This window comes from Zeugodacus cucurbitae, chromosome 6 (assembly GCF_028554725.1).
Source record: "Zeugodacus cucurbitae isolate PBARC_wt_2022May chromosome 6, idZeuCucr1.2, whole genome shotgun sequence".
Classification (NCBI taxonomy): domain Eukaryota; kingdom Metazoa; phylum Arthropoda; class Insecta; order Diptera; family Tephritidae; genus Zeugodacus; species Zeugodacus cucurbitae.
In genome coordinates this window covers 30,717,408-30,743,968 of record NC_071671.1, presented here as the reverse complement: position 1 = coordinate 30,743,968, position 26,561 = coordinate 30,717,408, and the positions used below count along the sequence as shown (strand labels likewise).

At 36.1% G+C, this 26,561-nt stretch overlaps 1 protein-coding gene across 12 annotated transcripts in view; it reads left to right on the top strand.

The window, feature by feature from the left end:
- Positions 1-26,561, top strand: part of LOC105219329 (synaptic vesicle 2-related protein) — a 469,576-nt gene that overhangs the window by 132,918 nt on the left and 310,097 nt on the right. Inside the window, exon 1 of one of the 12 annotated variants that reach the window (XM_054233806.1) lies at positions 21,738-22,014. The exons of the other annotated variants lie outside the window; for them this stretch is intronic. Within the exon in view, the coding sequence (XP_054089781.1) occupies positions 21,766-22,014 (249 nt within the window). The 5' untranslated portion in view covers positions 21,738-21,765. Of the gene's footprint in view, positions 1-21,737; positions 22,015-26,561 lie in introns of those variants that run through there. 12 annotated transcript variants of the gene reach the window in all.

Genomic DNA, 26,561 nt, shown 5'->3' with positions numbered 1-26,561 from the left:
CCTATGTTTATCGTGTAAATTCAAAGTCATGGATGACACGTAATTTATTTCTTGAATGGCTACAATTGGTGAACCAACAAATGATAAAACAAAATAGAAAGATTTTATTATTTATTGATAATTGCACCGCCCACACTGCAATGGAACCTTTGACCAATGTGCAGACTGAATTTCTCCCACCTAACACCACTTCAGTTTTACAACTACTCGACAAAGACATAATCAAAAGTTTCAAAACATTGTACCGTAAAGCAGTTGTTAAACTGCTTGAAAGCATCGAGGAAAAAAAGGATTATTCCATTTCGATTTATGATGCAATGAATATTGCTCATAAAGCCTGGTCAAATATCAGTAAATCGACTATTAAAAACTGTTTTCGAGCTTGCGGTTTTGTTAAGGATCAAAATGTAGTCGTAATCAGGGAAGATGTACTTCACATAGCAGAGTGGGCTCGTGTTCCACAAAATGCAGAAACACGTGTAAACTTTGATGAATACATTCATGTTGATGATGAGTTGGTGATTACTGGAAGCCTCAATGATGATGAAATTCTGGATTTCGAAAACATCGACGATGAAAACGATGAAACATTTGAAATTCCCTCAGTTTCCACAAAGGTTGCGAAAGCTTCAATTGAAAATTTGCGTATTTTTTTTATGGCATTAAATGTTGAAGACACTATTTTTAATGCCATTGTAAACATTGATAATGCCATAGATAAAATACGCCAAAATAATGTCCGTCAAAAACATAATACGGATTTCTTTTAAAATGAACACTTTTCTTAATTTTTTTGTACAATTTTTCAAAATACATACATACATATATTGATTGAATAACATATGTACTTTAAAATTTAAATATGTACAATCATTTCTTGTTTTTTATGTAAAATTGAAAAAATAAATAAAAAAACTCTATAATTCGTATATTCTGTATGTTGCCTCTATAAGTTGTATAACTTGATAACTTGAAAAACTCCTTAACTCGTATTTAAATTGTGGTCCCTTGCAAATACGAGTTATCGAAGTTTCACTGTAGTGGTATTTTAATTAATTTTTTTATATAAAATCGCTTATTGTGACAAAACTATAATAGTTAGAGGTATGATTTTTTGTTATATCTTCAATCGTTTTCGCAGCATTCGCGATTAAAGAAAATTTTTTGGTATTTTTTTTACATTATCGGAGTTTTGGTAAGGAACCCAATTTTTTTTTTAAACTAAATATAGCCTATGTCACTCAGGGATAGTATAGCTTTCCAACGGTGAAAGAATTTTTTAAATCGGTTCAGTAGTTTCGGAGCCTATTCGACACAAACAAACAAAAAAACAAACATTTCCTCTTTATAATATTAGGTAAAAAATGTTTCCTTTCGAATTGCATAGACCTAGGGCCCTATTTCAAAAATATAATATTTACTGTTAAGTAGAATTTTTCAAACCTGATGAACGACCGATAAGGGCTGTACCGCAGAGTAGTGTGTTAGGTCCAACAATGTATTGACATACACTTTTTCGGATGGCACAGCCGTAATAAATGCCCCATTAATTGTATTAGAGGAACAGCTAACTTTTGTTGAGGAATGACTAGGCAACTGACATACATATATAAATGAAAAAAGAGCAAGGTAGTTACATTTTCACTGCGACCAAAAATGTGTTGGGACGTTTAAATTAATAATTAACTAGTACCGCAAGCGAATAAAGTAACTTATATTGGGATTCACCTGTTGCACAGTTAACGGTTGCTTGTACAGTTAACGGACGAGTGGAGTTGAAATCCGGATGTCTGTCCGTCCGTCCGTGCAAGCGATAACTTGAGTAAAAATTGAGATATCTTAATGAAACTTGGAACACATGTTCCTTGGGACCATAAGAGGGTCCACTGCCACGCCCACAAAATGGCGAAAACCAAAAACACGCCACGTGTCATAACTACGCCATAAATAAAGTTATAACAGTAAAATTTGGAATAAATGATTGCACTAGGAAGGGGCATATTTGGATGTAATTTTTTTGGGGAAGTGGGCGTGGCCCCGCCCTCAAATCGGTTATTTGTATATATCTCGCAAACCAATGAAGCTATATAAACCAAACTTTCTGCAGTCGATTCTCTTACGTACCCCACCACACACCATGAAAATAGTTGAAATCGGATAATAACCACGCCCACCTCCCATACAAAGGTTAGGTTGAAAATTACTAAAAGTGGGTTAACTCACTAACGGAAAACGTCAGAAACACTAAATTTCACATAAGAAATGGCTGATGGAAGCTGCACTCAGATTTTTTTACAAAATGGAAAATGGGCGTGGCGTCGCCCACTTATGGTTCAAAAACCAAATCTCAGGAACTACTCGACCGATTTCAATGAAACTTGGTTTGTAATAGTTTCCTTACCTCCCAATAATATGTTGTGAAAATTGGCCAAATCGCTTCACAACCACGCCTACTTCCTATATACCAGAACTTTGAAGACGATCTGCATTGTTTACTTTACAACATATAAAGTAAGTACTAGTGAAGATATCGGGGCAGAACTTTGCACAAATACTACGTTTATAGTGTGGCAGCCCCATTCTAAAAATCGCCAAAATCGGACCATATGTTTTCAAGGCCCCATATATCGAACACGAGGACCTCGGTGCTTCTAACCTAATATTATGGTTTCCAATTTTCAATGGACTTTATATAATATATATGACGAATATGTGGGTCAAATTGTGTATTATATAATATTAATTAAGTTAAATAAATAAATTGCGAGAGTATAAAATGTTCGGTTACACCCGAACTTAGCTCTTCCTTACTTGTTTTACTAGTATTTGCATCGCTTCGTACATTTGAAATATAGAAGGGTAATTCAGAATCTTGTGCAAATGGTCTTGCATTTTTGTAATTGCAAAATAGCGAGCATATTTTTGCTTTTAAACTAACAAAATGTCTAAGGATGCACCTACTACACCCTTGCAAATAAGCAACACTAAAGCACAAATGTATTGTGTGAAACACTGGTTTGCAAATTGTCAGCTGTAAAAAAGGCAAAAAAGAGAAAGGCCTAATAAAAAATAGAGCGAAAATGGAATTAAAATAATACTGGATTCAATTAAAGAGTCAGATAATGTTTCTCTAAAACATTTTATTCGGCATGTTTAAATTATAAATGTGAAACTTTTATTTAAAAACAATTCAAGAATCTGAATTCTTATTAAATTGTACAATATTAAATATTATCTAAAAGTATGAAATCGATATGATTAAAATTTCAAGAATGTAAAACTTTAAACGGATTTATCTCAAAACTCTAATTTTGAAGTCAGTGGACACGATTTCTTGAAAAGTTATGAAGCGATTTTGTTGAAAAATTTCCACACATCTTTATTACAACTATTTTTCGAGTCAGTATATGGCGAAAATTTGACCACAAAAGTTAGTTTTTTTGTTCAAAATCTAACAAGAATTAAGTTTTTAATCTTCCAATAATGAGTTATGATGTCCACGGCAAGAACCATTTTTGGACACTTCATGAAAGATGAGGTAACAACGTCTAAGCTTTCGGAATTTGTAAATATTAATTTCACAAAATACTGTTTAAATATGTATCTTTAATATGCTGAATGAAATATATGATCGTATACTTCAAAAAAAAAAATGTAAATATACTCATGTTTTCAACCTCTTAAACCCACCTAACCCCTTAAAGGAGACTGCATACTTGTTTTGATATGTATGTGCACTTAAAGTTTTTCAAATATTTGAATATGTTTTACCATCATAGGAGAAAATGCAATAACAATTTTTTTGTACTTACATACATACTAGGGCTCTTAAATTCGTACGACTATTAACCGGTTAGTACTATTCGATTAATCGCAATGTTACGACCGCAGTAGAACGACTATTCGAATATTTATACTGTCACTATTCGAATAAAAGAAAACTGTTTGAAATCAAACAGCCTTTGATTTTTTAAAGTTTTCGCATTCCAGCCACTTTATCAAAATCATAGAGGACGTTTTCCATTGCTAGAAACATTGTGACACCACGTAGAAGCTGCTTGCAACCAACAAATGTTAATCTTTTAACATTCTTATATCAAAATAGACGTTTTATGAAAAATACTGATTTAATATATTCGTCCAGTTAAAATGGTTAAAAACTATTTTGTCATTAGTTAATAGTTCCCGTGAAATTATTGCTATTTTTTGTATTTTAATGCAAGTTAATCGTTAGTTTTAATGTTTCACTTTGTTTAAAAAAATAAAAAAATAATAAACTTGCACTATTCGAATAGTCGACAACGAACGGTTAACCGAATAGTCGAAAATGAGCGGTTAATCGAATAGTCGATGAGTGACGATTATCCGAATAGTGCAAACCGAATATTATTATTCGAATAATGCCCAATTCGGTTAATTCGGTTAATCAATTTGTCGAATACCAAGAGCTCTAATACATACATAAGGATCTATGAATCTATTTATGTACATATGTACATATATATATTTGTTATTCAAATTTATTATTGAAAAATTATACAGTGTTGATTAGAAGATTAGTTTTTTCAACAATATTATTTGGTGGAATTAACCGGGGAAATTTAAAAGGAATAGTTTTAATGGCATATAGTTTGAACCAACTAAGCGGGAAAATCAATTAACCGAGTCCAATTATCCGAGAAAATTTACATGTGGTTTCATATGCTATATGGTCATTCGTTCGTGCTCTCGTGACAGACGAGATTACATACCTATATCCAAGAATGATAGAAGACAAGGTTACGACAGACTGCAGCGTTCACGACCCACGAATGGGAATAGGCAACAGAATAATTGTCAAATGGAAAACGGAAATGTGAAACATAGTGAACCAAATTGAATAATGTGCAGATAAAATATCACAATGAACGTGATTCTTAAAATCTTCATTTATAAAATGATCCAATATAATCATGCATATTTATAATTAAAATTATATGTTTTGTTACAAAAAGTTCGCCATTTTGCCAACTTTTTTGTTGGTTGGAAAAGTGAAAAAAAATTCTTTATAGACGACTTTTTTGTACTATTGTTGTTTAATTCCGCCATTGCGGACTTCTTTTTCAAGTTAATACATTTTTCACTTAGAATTTGAAATAATAATTAAGCATTAGCCTTGACTTCAGCTCTTTCTTTTGGTTTTATTGTTTTGTACCACCGTACAATTTTGTTTTGCTCGCGTGTTCGGGGTCGTGAAAGTTGTCACTCACATTTTTCACTTAGAATTTGAAATAATAATTAAGCACTAGCCTTGACTTCAGCTCTTTCTTTTGGTTTTATTGTTTTGTACCACCGTACAATTTTGTTTTGCTCGCGTGTTCGGGGTCGTGAAAGTTGTCACTCAACAGGAACTCAAAACCCAAAAAAGCTAACTGTAAACGCCTGTCGTAATCTTGTCTTCTATCATTCTTGCCTATATGTATACCAGTGGTCGGCACTCCATACCACAACTGTGCCGACTCAAGTCACACACGTACTTGCAATCATTATTACACCATAGAAGAGAGGTCAGTTGCTTGCTGACTTCACAGCATTGTATAGAGAAGTAGAGAAAATATCAGCTGATAAATCGTAAACAATCCACAGCTGAGAGAGGTTCATGGAGAACTGTCAAGTGGTCCCCCGGGGTGACTTTCTTTGGGCATCCAAGATGGCTGACTTTTTACCGGAAAATGGTTGCATTGTAGAATTTTTGCGAAATTTATTGAAAAGTTGCACCAAAAATATTGATTATTTGAAAGCATTTAATGCTTTTTCGATAAAAAATGAGTTCCTTTTTTCACAAATTGTTACAATATCTCGTTCTACTTCCAAATTTAAGAATAATGAAAACATTTATTTGGGCTTCATTTTATCGAATGTGGTGGCATAATTATTCACCACAGAAATATGGTAGCAAGAATTGAGCAACCATGCAAGTTATTTGACAGTTTCTCTAGTTGTTGTTTTTGCTTTTCATAATTAAAGCTTTATTGGAATAGGGTGCCAAAAGAATAAAACGAACAGGTTATAAAAAGGAAGAAACTACGTATTAATTGTGAAAAAGGGCACAATGAACAGAATTTAATTTAATACAGGTAATATATAATGTATTGTACTCATTTGAAAATACAGTGTAAATTTTTTTGATTTATATGATTTAGCGTTAGCTGTTTAAAAGGGACAAATATTTCTATATTTGAATGCAGTAACTAGGAAAATAATTTTTACACAAAACCTTAACTTCGTATATAGGTCTGCTGCCATAAAGTGGCCATACATGACATACAATTAATATTTAAAAGAAAAAAATGTGTTCATATAATGTATTGTCTAAATATAGACAAATACATAAAGTAGATAATGTAACAAATTTATATCATTGTTATAAGAAGTGTTATTTTAATAACTGCTTGATCTCTCCCATGTTTATTCATTGATTAAAGTGCATAAAATCGGTTTGTATTTACAATAAAAATATACACATGCATATTTACTTATGTATAAATTGTATTTTCCATTCCCAATTTTGTCTATAAATACTTCAAAATAATTAAATTAAAATACTATTTAAATTACTGCCAACTTTTCTTACCATATCGCATTACAATGCTATTTCGAGAAACCCACTTATAGTAAAATAAATCTTCTTGTTTCAATTAAATAAAATATATTGAAATAATTATGTTGCGTATTCATCCTTATCAGAATTAATATATTTTAATTTCGTAATACTAAATAACATCATAATACTACCAAAAATTCGAATGGTAATAAACAATAATACACAATTTTTTTATTATGTGAAACCCTTTTTGGGGAATATGAATTAGCTCAACATAGGCCGTCATATTGGCTTAAATGTCAAAAGTAGTTTCTGGAGGTGGGTTTTTGGAGTTTCTCTACTTCTCTATACAATGATACAATGCTTTACAGCGAGCAAGACGTATGGTGGGATTGTACGCATGCATGTATCAACACAAAATACAATGTTTTTATATATTATTTTATTTCTATTTTGATTATTAATTTCTTTTATTATTTTTGCAAGTCAGTTCATAAAAACACAACTATTAATTTCCCAACTTCATTCGCCATTTAAAATGTTAATAATAATTAATAATTGTGTTCTTAATTCGAGGTAGTACTACCGATTTTTTTTTTTTCAAAAATTTTCATACACATTTCTAAGCAGTATTAACAATTGGTTGTATGTGTATAACTAACGTACACTATAAAAACGATTAATTTCACTAGTTCTAAGAAAGTTCGGGACCTGTAGAACATACACTTGGTCAGTTGAGTAGCTCTCAACACGCATACACTCTCACAAAATAAATTGTTTGATTGTATAAGTTTGCCGAACACTGATTTAGTCGTTGTCGAACCAGCAACGAATAACATCGCGCATTGCTATGGCACTTTGCATAAGTGCCCTGCGCGAAATGCCTACTTTTATGAATGTCGTTTTATGTTATGTATTATATTTATGGTTTTAAGCTATTTAAAGACAGAAAAGTTAATGCTTTTTGTTCTAATATATTGGTTTAAATAATAAAATAACTAAAATGAATAAATGAGCATAAAAATTCATGTTTTATGAAAAAATGAAAAACATTCTTAAAATGTTAGGCTACAGAGTTCTCACTGGGTATTCATTATTTCGTGCTCACCTATACAGTCACAATTCCTCTCGTGCCGACCACTGATGTATTCTCAGAGTGTATAGGTATGCGAGAGCGCTGCATGCTATACGCAGTCTTTGACCCCTTTCACACGGGCAATTTTTGTCGCGGCAATTCTTAGTTTTATAGGAGAGGGGGCGACGAGGAGAGGAGAATCGCGCCGAGTCTGCTGTGTTCAGGCAACACGCTTTGTGTTCTTATTCATAATAGTTCGCTGCTACGTAACAGTGTTGCATTTGCACACATTTTAAAATTAATGTTTACAATATATTTGAAAATTTGAATTTAATCATTTAATTTTGAATGTAATTTGCAAATACATATAGAAATATGCATAATATAATTAAAATGTGCTAGGAAATTGAGAATAACGATAAAAATTAGTTAATGAAATATATTTTTTTGCTTGGAAACGATGCGTACAAGAGGTTGAGAAAATTATATGAAAGAGAATGACAGAAAAACACGAACAGAGTTGTCGAACAAGAATCGCACGAGAATTAGCAACAGAAGTTGCCTGTGTGAAAGTGGACTTTGCATGGGCATTCGTTCGTGTCCTCGCGACACACGAGATTGAGATTTTTTTATATTTATTTTATAAATGAATATTAAACGGAAAATTTATTTATTTAAATGTTTCATTTGACTTTTGTCGTTGCTATGGTATTGTGTTAAAAAAACAAACAAATCTACAGTGTTAATAGAACTAATAAAAACATTGTTGTAGTGCTTTTGTATACTATAGTTTTGCTATATTTTGTATACATTATTCCAACTGCTGCTCATCATCACGTAAGTAAATTGTTATTTTATTAGGCAAATTTTGTTACGTACATTATACGTACATAAAGAACTGCAACACGTTATTAAATAAAATTATCTAAAAAATGAGAAACACGTGGGGTACATACAGCCTTGGCCAAAAGTATTAGGCACCCCACTAATTACTGAATTTTTTGTTTTAACAAGTGGAATAATGAAGTTTTATTAGTAAAACAGTGAAAATACAATGAATTAGTGATAATAACATTAAAAAAAAAAATAAAAAAAAATTTATAAAATATTTTATGAATTTCTTAAAAATGACAATTTTTAGTTTTAGCTTAATTTTTTTTTAATAATCAATCAACAGTTAAATTTAAATTTTAATCAACAGTTAAACACCTATGTAATACATTTACAAAAAGAAGTGGTAACTTTGATAGCCACATTTGAGAATACTTGTATTTTAATGTGGTGCCTAATACTTTTGGCCAAGGCTGTATATGTTTACAATAGTGTACAATACTATTAGTATACGCATAGGTATATATCAGCTGTCTCTTTCTTCGGCTAGGGAAACAACTTCCTGTTTTACCAACAGTTACATTACAAGAATACAAGTTTGGCGCTAGCGTTTAAAAAGGCGCTGCATTTAAAGTTTGAAGTTGATAAATTTTTACAAAATTACAGAAAATCTCGAAGTTTTGGGAAATTAGGAAAATTAACTATATTCAATTTATTCATTTATTCTAAATCTGCTTCCGCACTATTTATGATGAAAATTAATAGAAGATTTGATCGTTATCCTATGATTTTGAGTGGAGATTTCAACATAAACTTTGCAGATGTTTTGTTTGGCGCTAGCGTTTCAAGTTTTCACTTCTGCCTGCACTCCCGGAGTGCAACCCCACTAGGTTTTTTTGAATGAGAAAATACAATTGCACCGATATTTTCAACATAACGTCCACTATTATTGTCCTAGTTTTTTTTTTGATAGTTTTTTTATAGTAGGGAAGCATCGAAAGCCTGAGTGCGGAACTTTAATCCGCTAAACCTAACCTACTCCCAACACAGGACCCTCCCACGGGACCACCGGATAAGGTATTACTTCGTGGGAGTGACAAGACTTTTAAGTCTCCTCTATAGCGCGGACTGACTGATGCCTAATCTGTTGAATATGTCTCAGTTCTGTCATGATTAAAGCTGCCGCTTCGCTAACAGCTTTCCATTTTTCGGAGGACTGACACATAAGTGCAGTCAAATTTTCCACCGTTAAGCTACCACCTAAGGTTGTTTCCACCTTTTTTCTTATGTTAGAAAAGCGTGGACAATGAAAAAATACATGTTCAGAGTCTTCTACAGATTCTGCACATATTGGACAATACGGACTAACGTCGCAACGGAATTTGTACAGGTAGCTTCTGAAGCACTCGTGACCACTTAATATTTGGGTCAGGTGGAAATCCAGGTCCCCATGTTACCTATGTATCCACGAATTGATGTCCGGTATTAGTCTATGGGTCCACCGTCCTTTGGCTGAGGTTTCCCACCGTTGCTGCCACTTTGTGATGCTAATTTTTCTCTCTTCTATCTTTTTAGTCTCAGAGGGGGGTGCTGATAGTTTATACAGCCGAGCTAGTTCATCACCCTGGATGTCAATAGACGGCATGCTGGCTAAAACTTCAGCAGCATCACTGGATATGGTTCGGAAAGCACTAATTACTCGGATTGCCGACAGTCTATGTACTGCGTTAATTGGTCTAAAGTACGCTTTAATGTCTAATGCCTGAGTCCATATCGGAGCCGCATACAAAATTACGGAAATCATCGCCTTTGCAATTAAAAGTCGTCGACTGGATCGGATGCAGCCTCTATTCGCCATCATTCTAGATAGAGCGTTGTATATTTTATTTGCTTTGTTTGCCGTATGCGCCAAGTGCTCCTTGAATTTAAGTCTGGAGTCTAGTATGACCCCCAAATACTTTAACTGTGGTTGTGAAGTAATCTCACAATCCCCTATAGTGAGAGTCATTCTTTCTTCAATTTTCCGTGTGCTTATGAGCAAGACTTCAGTTTTATGCTCTGCTAGTTCCAAACTCTTGGAAGAAAACCATTGCCGTAGACCATTAATACATTCATTGCATTTGCTTCGTAGGTCATCAAGATGCTTTGCCACTGCTACCACTACGAGGTCATCGGCATATGCTATTAATTTCACAGTTTTTGGTTGGTGTCTTCGCAGCAACCCGTCATACATAAGGTTCCATAAGAGGGGGCCTAAGACCGATCCTTGCGGTACTCCACTCGAAATAGAGTAGCTCTTTGTGCCTTCGTCAGTGTCGAATATCAGCCTTCTGTTTTCGAAATAACTCATTATTATTTTTATTAGGTATTGAGGGACGCGCATTTCATGTAGAGCTTTGATTATGTGTCCATTTCGCTGAATTGAAAGCATTCTTCACATCCAGGGTGATGAGAGCGCAATATTTTTTGGTTCCACCTTTCCATCTTTTACCACTAACTGCATCCTTTGCAGTATTAACGACTTCGTTTAGTACGTCGATAGTGGATCTCCGTTTTGTGAAGCCGTATTGTCTTTTTGATAACCCGCCGGCTTCCTGGATTGCAATCTCCAAGCGGTTTCTTATTATGCTTTCGTACACTTTTCCCAGTGTGTCGAGCATACACAGAGGTCGAAACGATGAAGGTTCTTCTGGTGGTTTCTTTGGTTTTGGGAGTAATACCAAGCGCTGAACTTTCCAGGGGTCGGGGAATACCTCTTCTTTTATACATGCGTTGTACATTTCAACGAATAGGGTGGGTTTTGCAGTTATTGCTTCCTTTAGAGCTATGTTGGGTATACCATCTATTCCAGGCGCTTTGTTGGTTTTGATTTTTTTTTATATGTTTTCTGAGACAAAGAGAGGTGACCCAGTAGCACATTTTCGTTGTTCAGCATAGGAGATCGGTTCATGCACCGGAAATAATACTTCGACGATTTTCCTCATAAACGATGCGCTTCTAGTTGGCTGCGACTTATTCTTAAATTTTGACATACAAATTTTGTACGCTGATCCCCACGGGTCTATGTTCGCTTCTTCACAGAGCTCTTCAAAACACTTTCTTTTGCTGCTGATAGTGGCTGTCTTCAGGAGTTTCTTATGTCTTTTAAATACCTCTTTGAGACTGTTTTCGTTTTCGCCACCCTGGTTGCGCTGTAGGCGACGTCTAGATGAGTGGCAAAGCTTTCTGATCGTGGCTATTTCTTCATTCCACCAATATACTGGCCTTCGTTTGGTGTGGTGTGTTGTCCGGCGCATAGTAGCACCGCATGCTGCAACCAGTTCTTTTCTAACTGCGCATACAAGGTGGGCTGCGTCTTCGCAGGAAACATTTGCTGCGCGCCAGGCAGTCACAAAAAGATCAGAATCAAACTCTTTTTGCTTCCAGCCTCTTTTGTTACACCTGTTCCTACTGAGGTGCTCCGTCTCTCCGGGTAACGAGACTTCTGCCATAATAGCCATGTGATCGCTATTTGTATATATGTCTTCTACTCTCCATTTAATGCGCCTGCACAGTGCGTCATTCGCAAACATAAGATCAATTATGGAACCTTTTTTCCCTTTCTGAAAGGTATTTTGCGTGCCGGTATTCATGATACTCAGGTTTGTTTGGCTTAGAAATTCTAGTACTAGACGCCCACGATGATTTGTGCTTCTGCTTCCCCAAGCAGTCGACCATGCATTAAAGTCCCCCGCTATTAGTATAGGCGATTTGCCCCTAGTTTCTAGAGTCAACTCCAGGAGGAAGTTCTCGAATTCTGCGATCGAAGCACTGGGACGAGCGTAGCAGCTTACGATGTATATACCATATAAATTCGCCCATGTGAAACCATGTGGGGATACTCTGGCACAGGACATAAAAGGTTGTCGTTTGCAGGACCATATTGCTGCCTTGCCAGACGCGTCTGTTATCCAGGTGCTTTCCGAACGCTGAGAATATTGCTCACTTAGTATGGCGACGTCAATATTCTTTTCTACTACAGTTTGTTTCAGCAATTCTTGTGCTGCAGCGCAGTGATTTAAATTTAACTGTAAGATCCTCATTTCTTAAGTGACTTCAACATCTCCTGATACTTGGGACAAGTCGTGCTCAAGGCTGAATGTTCCCCTTTGCAAAGCATGCAGCTCGGGGTGTTAGTGCATACCTTTGCAACATGTCCTTCGGTTCCGCAACGTGTACAAAGGCCGGACCTGTCGGCTGGGTTACTACAGTTGCGTGCCATATAACCCAGCTGAAAACATCGAAAACAGCGGGGAATAGGTGTATATTCGCGGATACGGCATATTGACCATCCGATTTTTACTTTGCCTAGCTTTAGGGCAGTCTTCGCATCCTGAGCACGTAGGCAAATGATAGCAATTTGAGTACAGCTTCGGGTTTTCCGCATACTTTTAACATTTGTTTTATCAATGTTCGTGAATCCGCATTCCTTATTTAGTGCATCACAAATTTCTTCCGGGGTCGTGATCTCATCGAGGTCTTTGCACATAATTGTGACATTATGGGTTTTTGGCTGTATTACGGCCATTTCCCCAATCAACCCCTCTAGGGCACTTTGGAAAGTCTCAGCTTTCTTTTCTGATCGATTTTTTAATTCAATTAGTAGGTCTCCTTTTAATGTTTTACGAATGTAGGTTACGTTAGAACCTAATTCATCGAGGCCGCTGTCCCCTTTTATCTTTCGGAGAATCTCAGCATACGACGCACCATCCTTTTTTGTTAATATGATGGCATCTGGCTTAGATTTGATTTTCTTCTCGATTGGTTTCTTCTTTTTTTGTCACTTCCATCCATTTATCGCATATGGGTTTACTTCCTGGAGTATCTATGCGGCTTGCTTTTGTGACCTCACTGTAAGTAGCCTGCACATTTTCATTAGCCTTTTTTGGCTTTTTTGTGGGCGGTAGGACTCCTGTTTTCTCCCGTAGTCTTTTTGGGGTGCTCACATCTTTATAAATAGGGGAAACCTGCGATGCTTTCCCTACCATCACTCTTTTAGATGAATTCTCGGGATTTTCAGATTTGTCGTACAAGCTATTTATGCAGCTTACAAGATCGCGCATTGCTTGATTTATGTGTCTCTGTCCAGACATCATATTTTCCAGCTCCTTGATTTTTGCGCCCAGTTTGTTGAAAACATTAACATTTTCACTCTTCTGAATTTCATCGGAAATCCCAAGGTTTGCACGATCGGCCTTTTCACACTTTTTTGTTGATCCAGCAACGGTGGATCCCTCATTCTTGCCAATAGGAGGCGTTCTCAAAACTTGTCCTAGTAGTGTAAGCACTATTATGTTAGTACAGTTGATCTCCTTTTTGCACGGTTAACTGGGAAAGTAAATTACTCGTGTAAAAAAAAAACATGCAAAAAAAATCCAATTTTTATATAAAACTCACTATTGGGACCAATCGTGCAAAAAATAGAAAACGTGTAAAAAGATCTAACTTTACATGAGAATTTATACTGTTGTTGTTGTTATAGACTTTTCTGGTATTATATGTATGTACTTCTTTTCTTACTTCTTCATATAGCTTCATTTGTTTGTTTACGTATTGAAATTGTTGCAACCTTTTCACTGGCTTTCGAATCTATAATTTGTATTTTTTAGTTTAAATCTAATTTAAAATTTATTAAATTCTATTAACAGAATTGGATTTGTGACGTATGGAATTTTGATTTTATTGCAAAAAAGTATACAATTAAAATAATGTAATGGTAACTGGGAAGTGTTCAAAAACTCCGTGTAAAAAGGAAATCAACTTATTCCTAGTAGTGTAATGTAGCACTTGAGTAATGCATACTGATGTATATTTTGTTCATGCTCACACGAGGTTTAAATAAAAACGTTTTTTAAGCAAAAAGTTTATATGTACTTAAACTTTTTGGTGATATGACTTTCTGTATTTACAAAAAACTTCATTTAATCGTGACGCCATTGAAAGTACAATATTTTTGGTTAATTCTTGAGGGTAACAAATTATCATTGTTTGGCTTTGAGACTCATTAATAGTCGTAGCCAATGCTTAGTGGTTTGGAAATTGCAAACGTTGGAATAGTATAGACGAATTTGGAAAAAAAACATTGGAATCTCTGGTGGACGTACAACTTCACCTTAAAATTTATGGATTCACGTGCATATAAAAACAGCCGAAAGTAACTGAAACTTTGCCATTGGTAAGATAATTATGAGTTAATTTCATCTGCATGTGTTAGACCGAATTGTTCATCTATTATCGAATTCACCTGAAACACACACACAAAAAAAAACTATCGTAGCTATCGACACTATTAAGGTTTCAACGTAAGATTTCGAAAACATCGAATTGGCCGACTATCGATAGTTTTCCGCAAATACTGCATAAGGTGTGGCATGTGATGTATGTGATTGGCGTTGCAACCGTTTAGCCGGTTATAGCCGAATCGACGAAAGTGCGCCACCTCTCCTTCGCAGTTCGGCGCCAGTTGGAGATCCCAAGTGTAACCAGGTCGCTCTCCACCTGGTCCCTCCAACGGAGTGGAGGCCTTCCCCTTCCTCGGCTTCCTCCGGCGGGTACTGCATCGAACACTTTCAGGGCTGGAGTGGTTTCTTCCATCCGTACAACATGACCTAGCCAGCGTAGCCGCTGTCTTTTTATTCGCTTATCTATGTCAATGTCGTCGTATAACTCGTACAGCTCATCGTTCCATCGTCTGCGGTATTCGCCGTTGCCAATGTTCTGAGGACCATAAATCTTACGCAAAATTTTCCTCTCGAAAACTCCTAGTGTCGTCTCATCTGATGTTAACATCGTCCAAGCTTCTGCACCGTAAAGCAGGACGGGAATGATAAGCGACTTGTAGAGTTTGATTTTGGTTCGTCGAGAGAGGACTTTACTGTTCAATTGCCTACTCAGTCCAAAGTAGCACCTGTTGGCAAGAGTTATTCTGCGCTGGATTTCGAGGCTGACATTGTTCGTGTTGTTGATGCTGGTTCCCAGGTATACGAAATTATCTACGACCTCGAAGTTATGACTGTCAACAGTGACGTGGGAGCCAAGACGCGAATGCGCCGACTGTTTGTTTGATGACATGTGGAGATATTTCGTCTTGTCCTCATTCACCTTCAGACCCATTCGCTTCGCCTCCTTATCCATGCGGGAAAAAGCAGAACAAACGGCGCGGTTGTTGCTTCCGATGATATCAATATCATCGGCGTACGCCAGGAGCTGTACACTCTTGTAGAAGATTGTACCATCTCGGTTTAGTTCTGCAGCTCTTATAATTTTTTCCAGCATCAGGTTAAAGAAGTCGCACGATAGTGAGTCACCTTGTCTGAAACCTCGTTTGGTATCGAACGGCTCGGAGGTCCTTCCCAATCATGACGGAGCTTTTGGTGTTGCTCAACGTCAACTTACACAGCCGTATTAGTTTTACGGGGATACCAAATTCAGACATCGCGGCATAAAGGCAGCTCCTTTTCGTGCTGTCGAAAGCAGCTTTAAAATCGACAAAAAGGTGGTGTGTATCGATCCTCTTTTCACGGGTCTTCTCCAAGATTTGGCGCATGGTGAATATCTGGTCAGTTGTCGATTTTCCAGGTCTAAAGCCACACTGATAAGGTCCAATCAGTTCGTTGACGGTGGGCTTTAGTCTTTCACACAGTACGCTCGATAGAACCTTGTATGCGATATTTAGGAGGCTGATCCCACGGTAATTGGCGCAGATTGTGGGATCTCCCTCTTTATGGATTGGGCAGAGCACACTGAGATTCCAATCGTCAGGCATGCTTTCTTCCGACCATATTCTGCAAAGAAGCTGATGCATGCACCTTATCAGTTCTTCGCCGCCGTATTTGAATAGTTCTGCCGGTAATCTATCGGCCCCCGCTGCTTTGTTGTTCTTCAAGCGGGTAATTGCTATTCGAATTTCTTCATGGTCGGGTAATGGAACCTCTGTTCCATCGTCATCGATTGGGGGATCGGGTTCGCCATCTCCTGGTGTTGTACTCTCACTGCCATTCAGCAGGTCGGAGAAGTGTTCCCTCCATAATCCCAGTATGCCCTGGACATCGGTTACCAGATTACCAGCTTGGTCTCTACATGAGGATGCTCAGGTCTTGAAACCTTCGTTAAGTCGCTTCATTTTTTCATAAAATTTTCGAGCATTCCCTCTGTGTGGCATCGCTGATTTAAAATTTGTTGAAATCCGACTATACATTTTATAATAAAATATCGGTAAATCTTTTAGATATTTTATAGATTTCGGAAGCAATCTTTCTCTTCTAATAAATGTAAATCCCATTCGTCCGGTCTTTGGAAAATACCATATGAAGGGGTTTTCAATAGGGACGCTACAAAGGTAGGGGCTGATAGGGACAGCAAACGACACCATATTTTTCCCCGCACTTTTGACATTTCTCTTCAGTAAGATTTGCCATTTCATCATTGAAAGATATACGATCCAACATCGAGTCGAAATTTTTAAAATTTACTACTGAAATTCGGAGTCAGTGGACTCATTTTTTGCTGAACAACTTCGTCAATAAGCAAAATATATAATATACCATTGCATCTCGAAATATTACTGTTTGGAGCGGTTTATGGGCCGGCACGTTAGTGTGAATGCAGTATCGGACAATTTATGTTTGAAAACCGTCGAAAATTGGGTTCAGCCTCTGAACTTCTGCAAGCGTCCCGCTGGTGGGCGTGCAAAAGAAATGGAGTTTCCTACATAATGACATCGAAAGTACTTTCACAGGAATAAATAAAAAACTTTCGTAGCGCTCTTATTGAATTTATATTCTTAAATGTAATGGGCGTAATCATTGAATCATTGAATGGTCGAAACCTATTCGTTGGTGAATGAGTTGCGAAAATGTAAAAGAAATAAACCATTTGGAAGTTTTTATGTAAATAATTACTGATTACGTACTAAATTATGTTTTAAATGGGAATCAATGATTGCACGAACATTTTCGGTCGAAAATCTTTATCGTATCGAAATCGAATTCGCATCGGATTTAATGACTAGGCCCAATATAAATTGATGGCGTAATCTCGTTATTCTAGCGTGTTTTATCCCGAATATATGACTCACATTGATATGGTGAAAAACCATTTAACATTTTGTATACCATTTTGAGTGCAGCTCTTCGGTACCATCTTTATTATGAAATATAAGGTTTCTGGTGGTTTTTCTTACTTACCAAGTTTCGTCCAGATATCTCCATTTTTACTCAAGTTATGGCTTTCATAGACGGACGAACAGATATCCGGATTTCAAATCTAATCACTTTGGTATACATTTATCGCTCAGTTACATGAATAGTGTCATAACTCAATAAACACTATAAATGAGCGATATGTAAGTGACATATCTTAATGTTACATTGGAGACTTTCGCCTTTATTCAGCAAACGCATCGAAACATCGTTGCCAACGTAATTTATTAAGCATTTTCACTATTAAAAGCGGACCGTACAATAAGCGGCACCGTTTGTTCAATCACGTTTGTCACCTGATAATTCATCGTCAGATTTAGCAGTTCTTTCGTCGCGTGTGGTTGACCTCGACCTCTTCTTTTCTCTTCACACGTTTGTAAACTAATTTAAATATGTCGTATAAAATTAATATTTAATAAATAAAGTAAATAAATATAAAGCTTTAGCGAAAATAAAATAAACAAGTAAGGAAAGGGTAAGTTCGGGTGCAACCGAACATTTTATACTCTCGCAATTTATTGATGCAATTTTATTAAGATAAAACACAATTTGATCCATATATTCGGCATAAAGTCCAATAGAATAACGAAAATCATCATATATAGTATATGAAGACTTAGGTAATTCCTGAACTTATTTTCATCTCCAAAGTAAACTATATCCAAAACATTATGCTCACTTAATTTGGTTAAGATATTTAACACATTAACCGATTTATAAGGTATTAAGCCCATAGCATTTCTGAAAAACCTATTAGGTATATGCGAGCTAGGGCAAGTCATGACCCGATTATAAAAATTTTTCGTATAGAGGCACACTATTAGAAAACCGAGTGGGTTTGCACTCCGGGAGTGCAGGCAGAAGTGAAAACTTGAACTTATGCTCTCGCGATATGAGAAATTGTACATAAAAAATCAAGTTTATCAAAGCAATATGGGCACTTTTTGAATGGACATGAAGTATAATAATATAGAAACTATATTCGAAGGAAGTGGTTTTATTTAAATGATTAAATATTAGTAAATAGTAAATGCAAAATTTATCAATTCTCATCCATAATTTCAACAACTCTTACATCATCATTATCAGCATTTTCATCATTATTATCAGGATTTTCATCAGATTCTAAAACTGAAACAATAGGTCTATGGTAACTTAAGTATGAAATGAACAATTTTGATTTAAATATATTTATATATCTTGTGAATACTGCATCAATAGTAGTTTTGTATTTTTTTGTGCTAAGATTGTGATCATTGGACATCGTTAAATCAAATTCTTCAAATAAAAATTGAATTAATTTTAATTTTTTAATTTTTGACCTCTGCAAAGTTTATGTTGAAATCTCCACTCAAAATCATAGGATAATGATCAAATCTTCTATTAATTTTCATCATAAATAGTGCGGAAGCAGCTTTAGAATAAATGAATACATTTGAATACAAGAACTCTCGTATTGCTTGAAAGACTGTTTTGGTGAAATATAAAAGACAGCCATTATTATTGTTTGTCCATTAGAATGGCATTGGGAAATACATATATCATCAATATTCGAAACATTAGTGCTAAACATACAAATGAGCCATACCACCAAAAAACACCTAGAGTAACGATGTGTTTTGTTCGTTGATATTGTGTATTACATTTAATGTTTTAAGTTATTTAATGACAGTAAAGTTAATACTTTTAGGTTCTAATGTATGTGATTGGCGTTCAACCGTTTAGCCGGTTATAGCCGAATCGATGAGACCGCGCCACTCCTCTCTTTCCTTCGCAGTTCGGCGCCAGTTGGAGATTCCAAGTGTAACCAGGTCGCTCTCCACCTGGTCCCTCCAACGGAGTGGAGGTCTTCCCCTTCCTCGGCTTCCTACGGCGGGTACTGCATCGAACACTTTCAGAGCTGGAGTGTTTTCGTCCATTCGGACAACATGACCTAGCAAGCGTAGCCGCTGTCTTTTTATTCGCTGAACTATGTCAATGTCGTCGTATAACTCGTACAGCGGTATTCGCCGTTGCCAATGTTCTGAGGTCCGTAAATCTTGCGCAAAATTTTCTTCTCGAAAACTCCTAGTGTCGTCTCATCTGATGTTGACATCGTCCAAGGTTCTGCACCATAAAGCAGGACGGGAATGATAAGCGACTTGTAGAGTTTGATTTTGGTTCGTCGAGAGAGGACTTTACTGTTCAATTGCCTACTCAGTCCAAAGTAGCACCTGTTGGCAAGAGTGATTCTGCGCTGGATTTCGAGGCTGACATTGTTAGTGTTATTGATACTGGTTCCCAGGTATACGAAATTATCTACAACTTCGAAGTTATGACTGTCAACAGTGACGTGGGAGCCAAGACGCGAGTGCGCGACTGTTTGCTTGATGACAGGAGATATTTCGTCTTGTCCTCATTCACCTCCAGACCCATTCGCTTCGCCTCTTTATCCATGCCGAAAAAAAACAGAACAAACGGCGCGGTTGTTGCTTCCGATGATATCAATATCATCGGCGAACGCCAGCAGCTGTACACTCTTGTAGAAGATTGTACCTTCTCTATTAGTTCTGCAGCTCGTATTATTTTTTCCAACATCAAGTTAAAGAAGTCGCACGATAGTGAGTCACCTTGTCTGAAACCTCGTTTGGTATCGAACGGCTCGGAGAGGTCCTTCCCGGAGCTTTTTGTGTTGTTCAACGTCAACTTACACAGCCGTATTAGTTTTGCGGGGATACCAAATTCAGACATCGCGGCATAAAGGCAGCTCCTTTTCGTGCTGTCGCATAAACTCTAAAAACTTACTCAGTGCCTTGAAATTCGGTACAGATACTAAACAACGCATATAAATATTAAAAATAAAAAAATAAACCCGATGACACACCCCCTACCCCCAAAAGAGGCAGCTCCCTTATGGAATCAAAGCTTAATTTCAAAAAAATACATTAATAATTGATTGATTTTGCTTTAACTTCATTCCATAGCTCCATTTACATCTAAATCAATTGAATAATCATTAAATATATCCAAATCTGCCATTTCGTCATCATCAGAAAGTCTATCTTCATCTTCATCAGTTCGTGCTTCTGGTGTAATTGCGATTTCCGAAGCTTCCAAAAGCGCCACCACTTCTTGCGGGAGCATTTTCGCCGATATTCGCCGTATTTCCATCATTTGTGTTTCCACAGCCATTCTGTTTTGGTTTATCAACATGTAGCCCCATTTCTTCCCACAATTGTTTTTGAATTTTCTGTTTTCTAGTTCTCATACTTAGTTTATCTATTGCATCCCTAACCTGCCGCTTTTTTATGTCAATTCTATATGAGATTTTTAATACAAATTCCAGGAATCTAATCAACGCATGCAAAGGACTTACACCATATTGAAGTGCTCCAGGTTTTTTCTTGAAAACGCTGCAGTTCAAATCCATCGTTGCTAAAAAGTCTTTTGGTTTTGCACCACATACTGGGCAACACTGATTAGAATTTGTGCCAGTTAATACATTTAACACCTTACCATCTATTAACGTCATATGCAGATCATAGCTTGCAGTGATGTATCCACCATTAAGGTTGTATTCGAGAGGTCTCAAACTCTTAATTTGTGAATCCAAATTTGCTTTCTCCGCTAATATTTGATTTTGAGTTTCTTTGATGAATTCGATTTTAATTGGTCTGCAAAATCTTATGGATTGTGGAGTTCGATTACAACAAATTACTCTGTCTGAAGAATCAATTAATTTTATCGGTATTAAAGTTGTTACAAATAAAGATTTATCCAACGATTCTGGTGCATCTCCTTCAAATTTCTGTTTGTACATGATCTGTCCAATAAGAAATTTAACGCTTCATCAGGAGTGAGTTGAAGTTTTCAACTACCAATGTCATTTTCGACGCAAGCCATTCAGAATGAAAAAAATAAACAACCAATAACTTGTGTAATCGAAAAAAATTAAAATCAAAACACAAAATTTACCCAAAACAAAATATTTTAAAATAACAATAAATAACAGGCAACATATAAAAGTGAACAAAACAAACAAATAAAAAAAAAAAAACATGAGCGCTGCGCAGTCTCAACAGCAAGGTCGTAGGCATTCTCTGAACGCCTACTTCAGCTTTGTTAAGCCTACAAAATCTGCTTTCACAAATAAACAATCCAACGGTGAGAAAGATGAGTCAGCGAAGCGCTCAGCCGAGCAGCAGAAGCAGAAAAAAACAGCAAATGCGCAACAACAAATCAGCAGGCAACATCAACCAAGCAGGTATCAGCAAACGAGCGGACACCAATGGAAAAAACAATGCAAGGTGAGCATGTACCAAAAGGAAAAGTACAATCTGTACAGACTGGCATTGACCGCTACGTCAACATAAAAAGGAAATCAAGTCCTATCAAGACAACCGTTAATGCCGAAAAGTTTCAACCCGCCACGCTTAATACAAATAAGCCTGGAAATTTAAATGGCAACAGATTTGCCATACTAAGTAATGGTTTTGACGACGATGCGAAGGGTACCAAAACAGTCGCGAATGGCAAGCCGCCGCCAATATATTTGCGTGAGCGTAGCTCAAATGCACTTGTTGATAAACCCTACAATGAGGTACCAACAATTTTCATATCGTGCCTTTGAAAAAAGGCAATATAGATGAAACTAAAATAAAATCCTACACTGAGAAATGTTTTATGGATATAGTGAATTTTTGTCAAATAACAACAAGAATTATTATTCTTATCAACTGAAGAGCTCTAAAGGCCTTGTTGTTGTTGTAAAAGGCATTGAGTCTTCGGTAGAATCTAGTGATATCAAAGAAGCCCTTGAAAAACGCGGCTTTGGAATTAAAAATGTGGTAAGTATCTTCAATAGAAATAAAGTACCACAACCAATGTTTAAAATTGAATTGTTGCCAAACTCTAATCCAATAAAAAGAATGAAACACACCCAATATACAATTTAAAATATTTACTCCATCGTAGAATTACCGTAGAAGAACCTAATAAAAGAAATGGCCCGGTACAATGCACTAACTGACAAGAGTATGGACATACCAAGTCTTATTGCACTCTACGCAGTGTTTGTGTGGTATGTGGTGATTTACACCCAACATAAAAATGTGCTCTTAAAAAAGAGGATACAAATAAAAAATGCAGTAATTGTGTAGGAAATCACACTGCTAACTACAGGGGCTGCCCTGTATATAAAGACTTGAAATCAAAATTGTCACTGGGATTTCAAGCTAGTCATAACCAAATGATAAATATCCCTCGTAACGAAAATGTAGAAATTACAGACCTGGTAATTCTAAGAATATCCTTGTCCAGGGAAGCTATGCACATGTGGTAAAAGGCAACGCTGTGCAAATGCAACAACCGCAAAATCCACCAAATGGAGGTATTGAAAATATGATTCTAAATCTAACTCAATGTACACAATTCATGTCTACCATGAAAAACATTATCCAAGATTTGATCAAACTCATTTAACAAATAAAAACAATTTCTTTATAGCGGGATATAGACTTCATGTTACAAATCGTCCAGATGGAAAGGCGCACGGTGGAACAGCAGTATTGGTTAGAAATCGGCTAAACCACCATGCTTTAGAACAGCATGCTATAGCGCAGTTACAAGCTACAGCAATAGCATTGAAAAATCGAGGTTCTGACCTCAATCTGACGGCTATATACTGTCCACCTCGTTTTAAAAGTACAGACTGCGAATTTAAAGATTTTTTTTGGAACGCTGGGTAAAAGATTTCTAGCATGTGGAGATTACAATGCAAAACACACAATAGGCTCACGTCCTATTAATCCGAAAGGACGACAGCTGTACTACACTATTATAAATAAGCACAATAACCTTGATATAATATCTCCTGGTAAGCCGACATACTGGCCCAGTGATAGAACAAAATACCGGACTAAATAGATTTTGCTGTAGTCAAAAATATAGATAGATTGCTTATAACAGTAAATAAATACATGTATTGACTTATGTTCTGATCATTCTCCTGTACTTATAAAGTTATGCGAACAGCCCATGATAGTTGAGCCAAAAATATCTCTAACATCTTTCAAAACTAACTGGTTGAAATATATATAGAAAATATATCAGTAGCCACATTGATATCGATTTAAAAATAAATACAGGAAGAAATATTGATGAAAGCATAATGGAATTCAATGATGTAATAACTAATGCAGCTGTCTTGGCAACACCTAAAAGAAACATTAAGGTTTTTAGAAACATCACTAATAATGAAATAGAAAAGTTTGTAAATGAGAAAAGGTAAGCGAGACATGACTGGCAGTTAAGTCGTTCCCCTTCAACTCTGCGTCAACTGAAATCGGCTGTACGTAAGTTAAAAAAGCAGTTAAACGCGATGAAGAATACAATACTGAAAATTATATAAAGCCCCTGTGTCCAAATTCTAGCGAGAAAAACTCCCTTTGGAAGGCCTAAAAGTCTTTTAAGCCACCAGTAGATTCCAACATGCCTATAAGACAGTCGAATGGTAATTGGGCGCGTAGTAATGAGGAAAAGGCAATTGCTTTGCAAATCACCTAGAATGGCCCAAAAACCAATTTTAAGTTGTCAACTTTGCCCAATATCGCAAACGAGTCAAGCGTGTATATTAGGACGTCTACTTATGAAATTACCAAGATCCTCAAAGAGCTAAATTCGAAAAAGTCTTCAGGACACGATCATATTACTCCAAAAATGTTAATTGAGTTGCCAAATATTGCAATATCACTGCTCTCTTTGCTCTTTAATGCAATTTTTGGTTTCGGGTACTATCCAATTTCGTGGAAAAAGTCGCAGATCATCATGATAGATTAACCTGGAAAATACTTAAAACAACCGTCTTCCTACAGACCAATAAGTCTCATACCATGTCTTTCCAAAATATTCGATAAAGTTTTACTATCAAAAATGTCTTCTTTCCTCTACAAAAATAATATAATACCAACCCACCAATTCGGGTTTCGTGCTAAATATGGCACAGTAGAGCAAGTGAATAGAATTACAAACGAAATTAGGAAAGCATTCGAGCACAGACAGTACTGTTCAGCTATTTTTCGCGATGTAGCTCAGGCGTTCGATAAGGTCTGGCATGAAGGCCTTTTATGGAAAATTAATTTCCCTGGATTGAAGGCTTACTTGGAGGAAAAATATAGCGAGTAAAGTAACTTGTATGAAGTTAAGAGCTGCAAATTTAAATTGGCTTTTAAATAAAAACTCTAAACTTAGCTTAGACAACAAAGTGCCTTTATACAATGCGGTCATAAAGCCGATTTGGATGTATGGCATTCAACTGTGGGGTACGACCTGTGCAACTAATATTGATATAATACAAAGGTTCCAATCGAAAATGCTTAGATCAATCACGTGCTCGCCATGGTACATGCGTAATGAAAATATCCATAAGGATTTTGATATTTCTATGGTAAAGAAGGAAATAGAGGACAGCAGAAAGAAATATATTTCCAAACTTCGTGAACATCCAAGCCCATTGGCAAATGCTTTGGTACATTCCTGCAATCAAACACGTTTAAAAAGAAGAGATCTACCTTCCTACTAAAGAGCAACGTTCTACCAAAAACGCTCAAACTCATACTTGAGCTTACTTAGTTGTAAATATATTTAAGATTTTAATACTTATTGTTAGGCTTTAAACCAGCGTTGTCCACGGCCTATGCGCACAATAGCGCACGGACAAGCCAGACACCTCACACCAACATGTCGCGACAAGTGTCTGTGAAAGCACGATTGTGCTACTGTATTCAACTTCGTAGGCAAGCAAAGCAGAATTTTGCGATCAGTTGACGCTAAAAAACAGAACGCACTAAAAATGTTCCAACAAATTTGGGAAATATGTTATTTTTTTATTGAGAACAATGAAATGCATGCAGAATGCTTAATTTGTTATAAAAAAATAAAGCGTTGTAGCAAACATGATATAAAAAGACATTATGAACGTTGTCACAAAAATCTTGTAAATATCGAGGGAGACGCCCGAAAAAGTCTTCTTGATAATTACAAAAGAAAATTTTATTTACAATTAAATTCTCAGCTATACTATCAAACAATCACATTTCTGATCTCATTCGAATTAAGCAATATAATAAAGAAATAAATATAGATAATTAAGTTGACCGTAATTTTTAAAAAGTACGTTTACTTATTTGTACGCACTGTTCCGTATTCGTTTTGTCTGTTCGTAGCTTTCCGAATGTACGCTAATAACCAACACAAGCATGCTTTAAACAAAGCAGATTCAATAAATAAAGAAATATTGAAGGAAAAAAATTGTATTCCACTATCTTCATTGGTTCCTTGTCTATATATTATAAAGTGAAGGAATGAGGTGGAATTCAAAATTGAGTTATATGGGAACCGACTGCAGAAAGTTTGGTTTATATAGCTTTATTGGTTTGCGAGATATATACAAAAAACCTAGTTGGTGTCATGGCCACGCCCACTTCACCAAAATAATAACATCCAAATATGCCCCTCCCTAATGCGATGCTTGGTACCAAATTTTACTTTCATTACCTTATTTATGGCTTAGTTATGACACTTTATGTGTTTTCGGTTTTCGCCATGCTGGCGCAATCAATCTCTTTATGAGAACATTCTCGAAGATTTTCGATAAAGCTGAGAGCAGCGATATTGGCGTATAAGATGTGACATCATGTATTGGTTTACCCGGCTGAGGTATCATAATAACACTTTCCAAAGCGATGGAGCGTATATTAGGTATATGGCGCTGTTTACAATTTTTTGTTTAATTCTTTGTTAGGTTGCGTAGTATTTCTCCGGTTATTAAATCAAACCCACACGCTTTTTTGAGCCT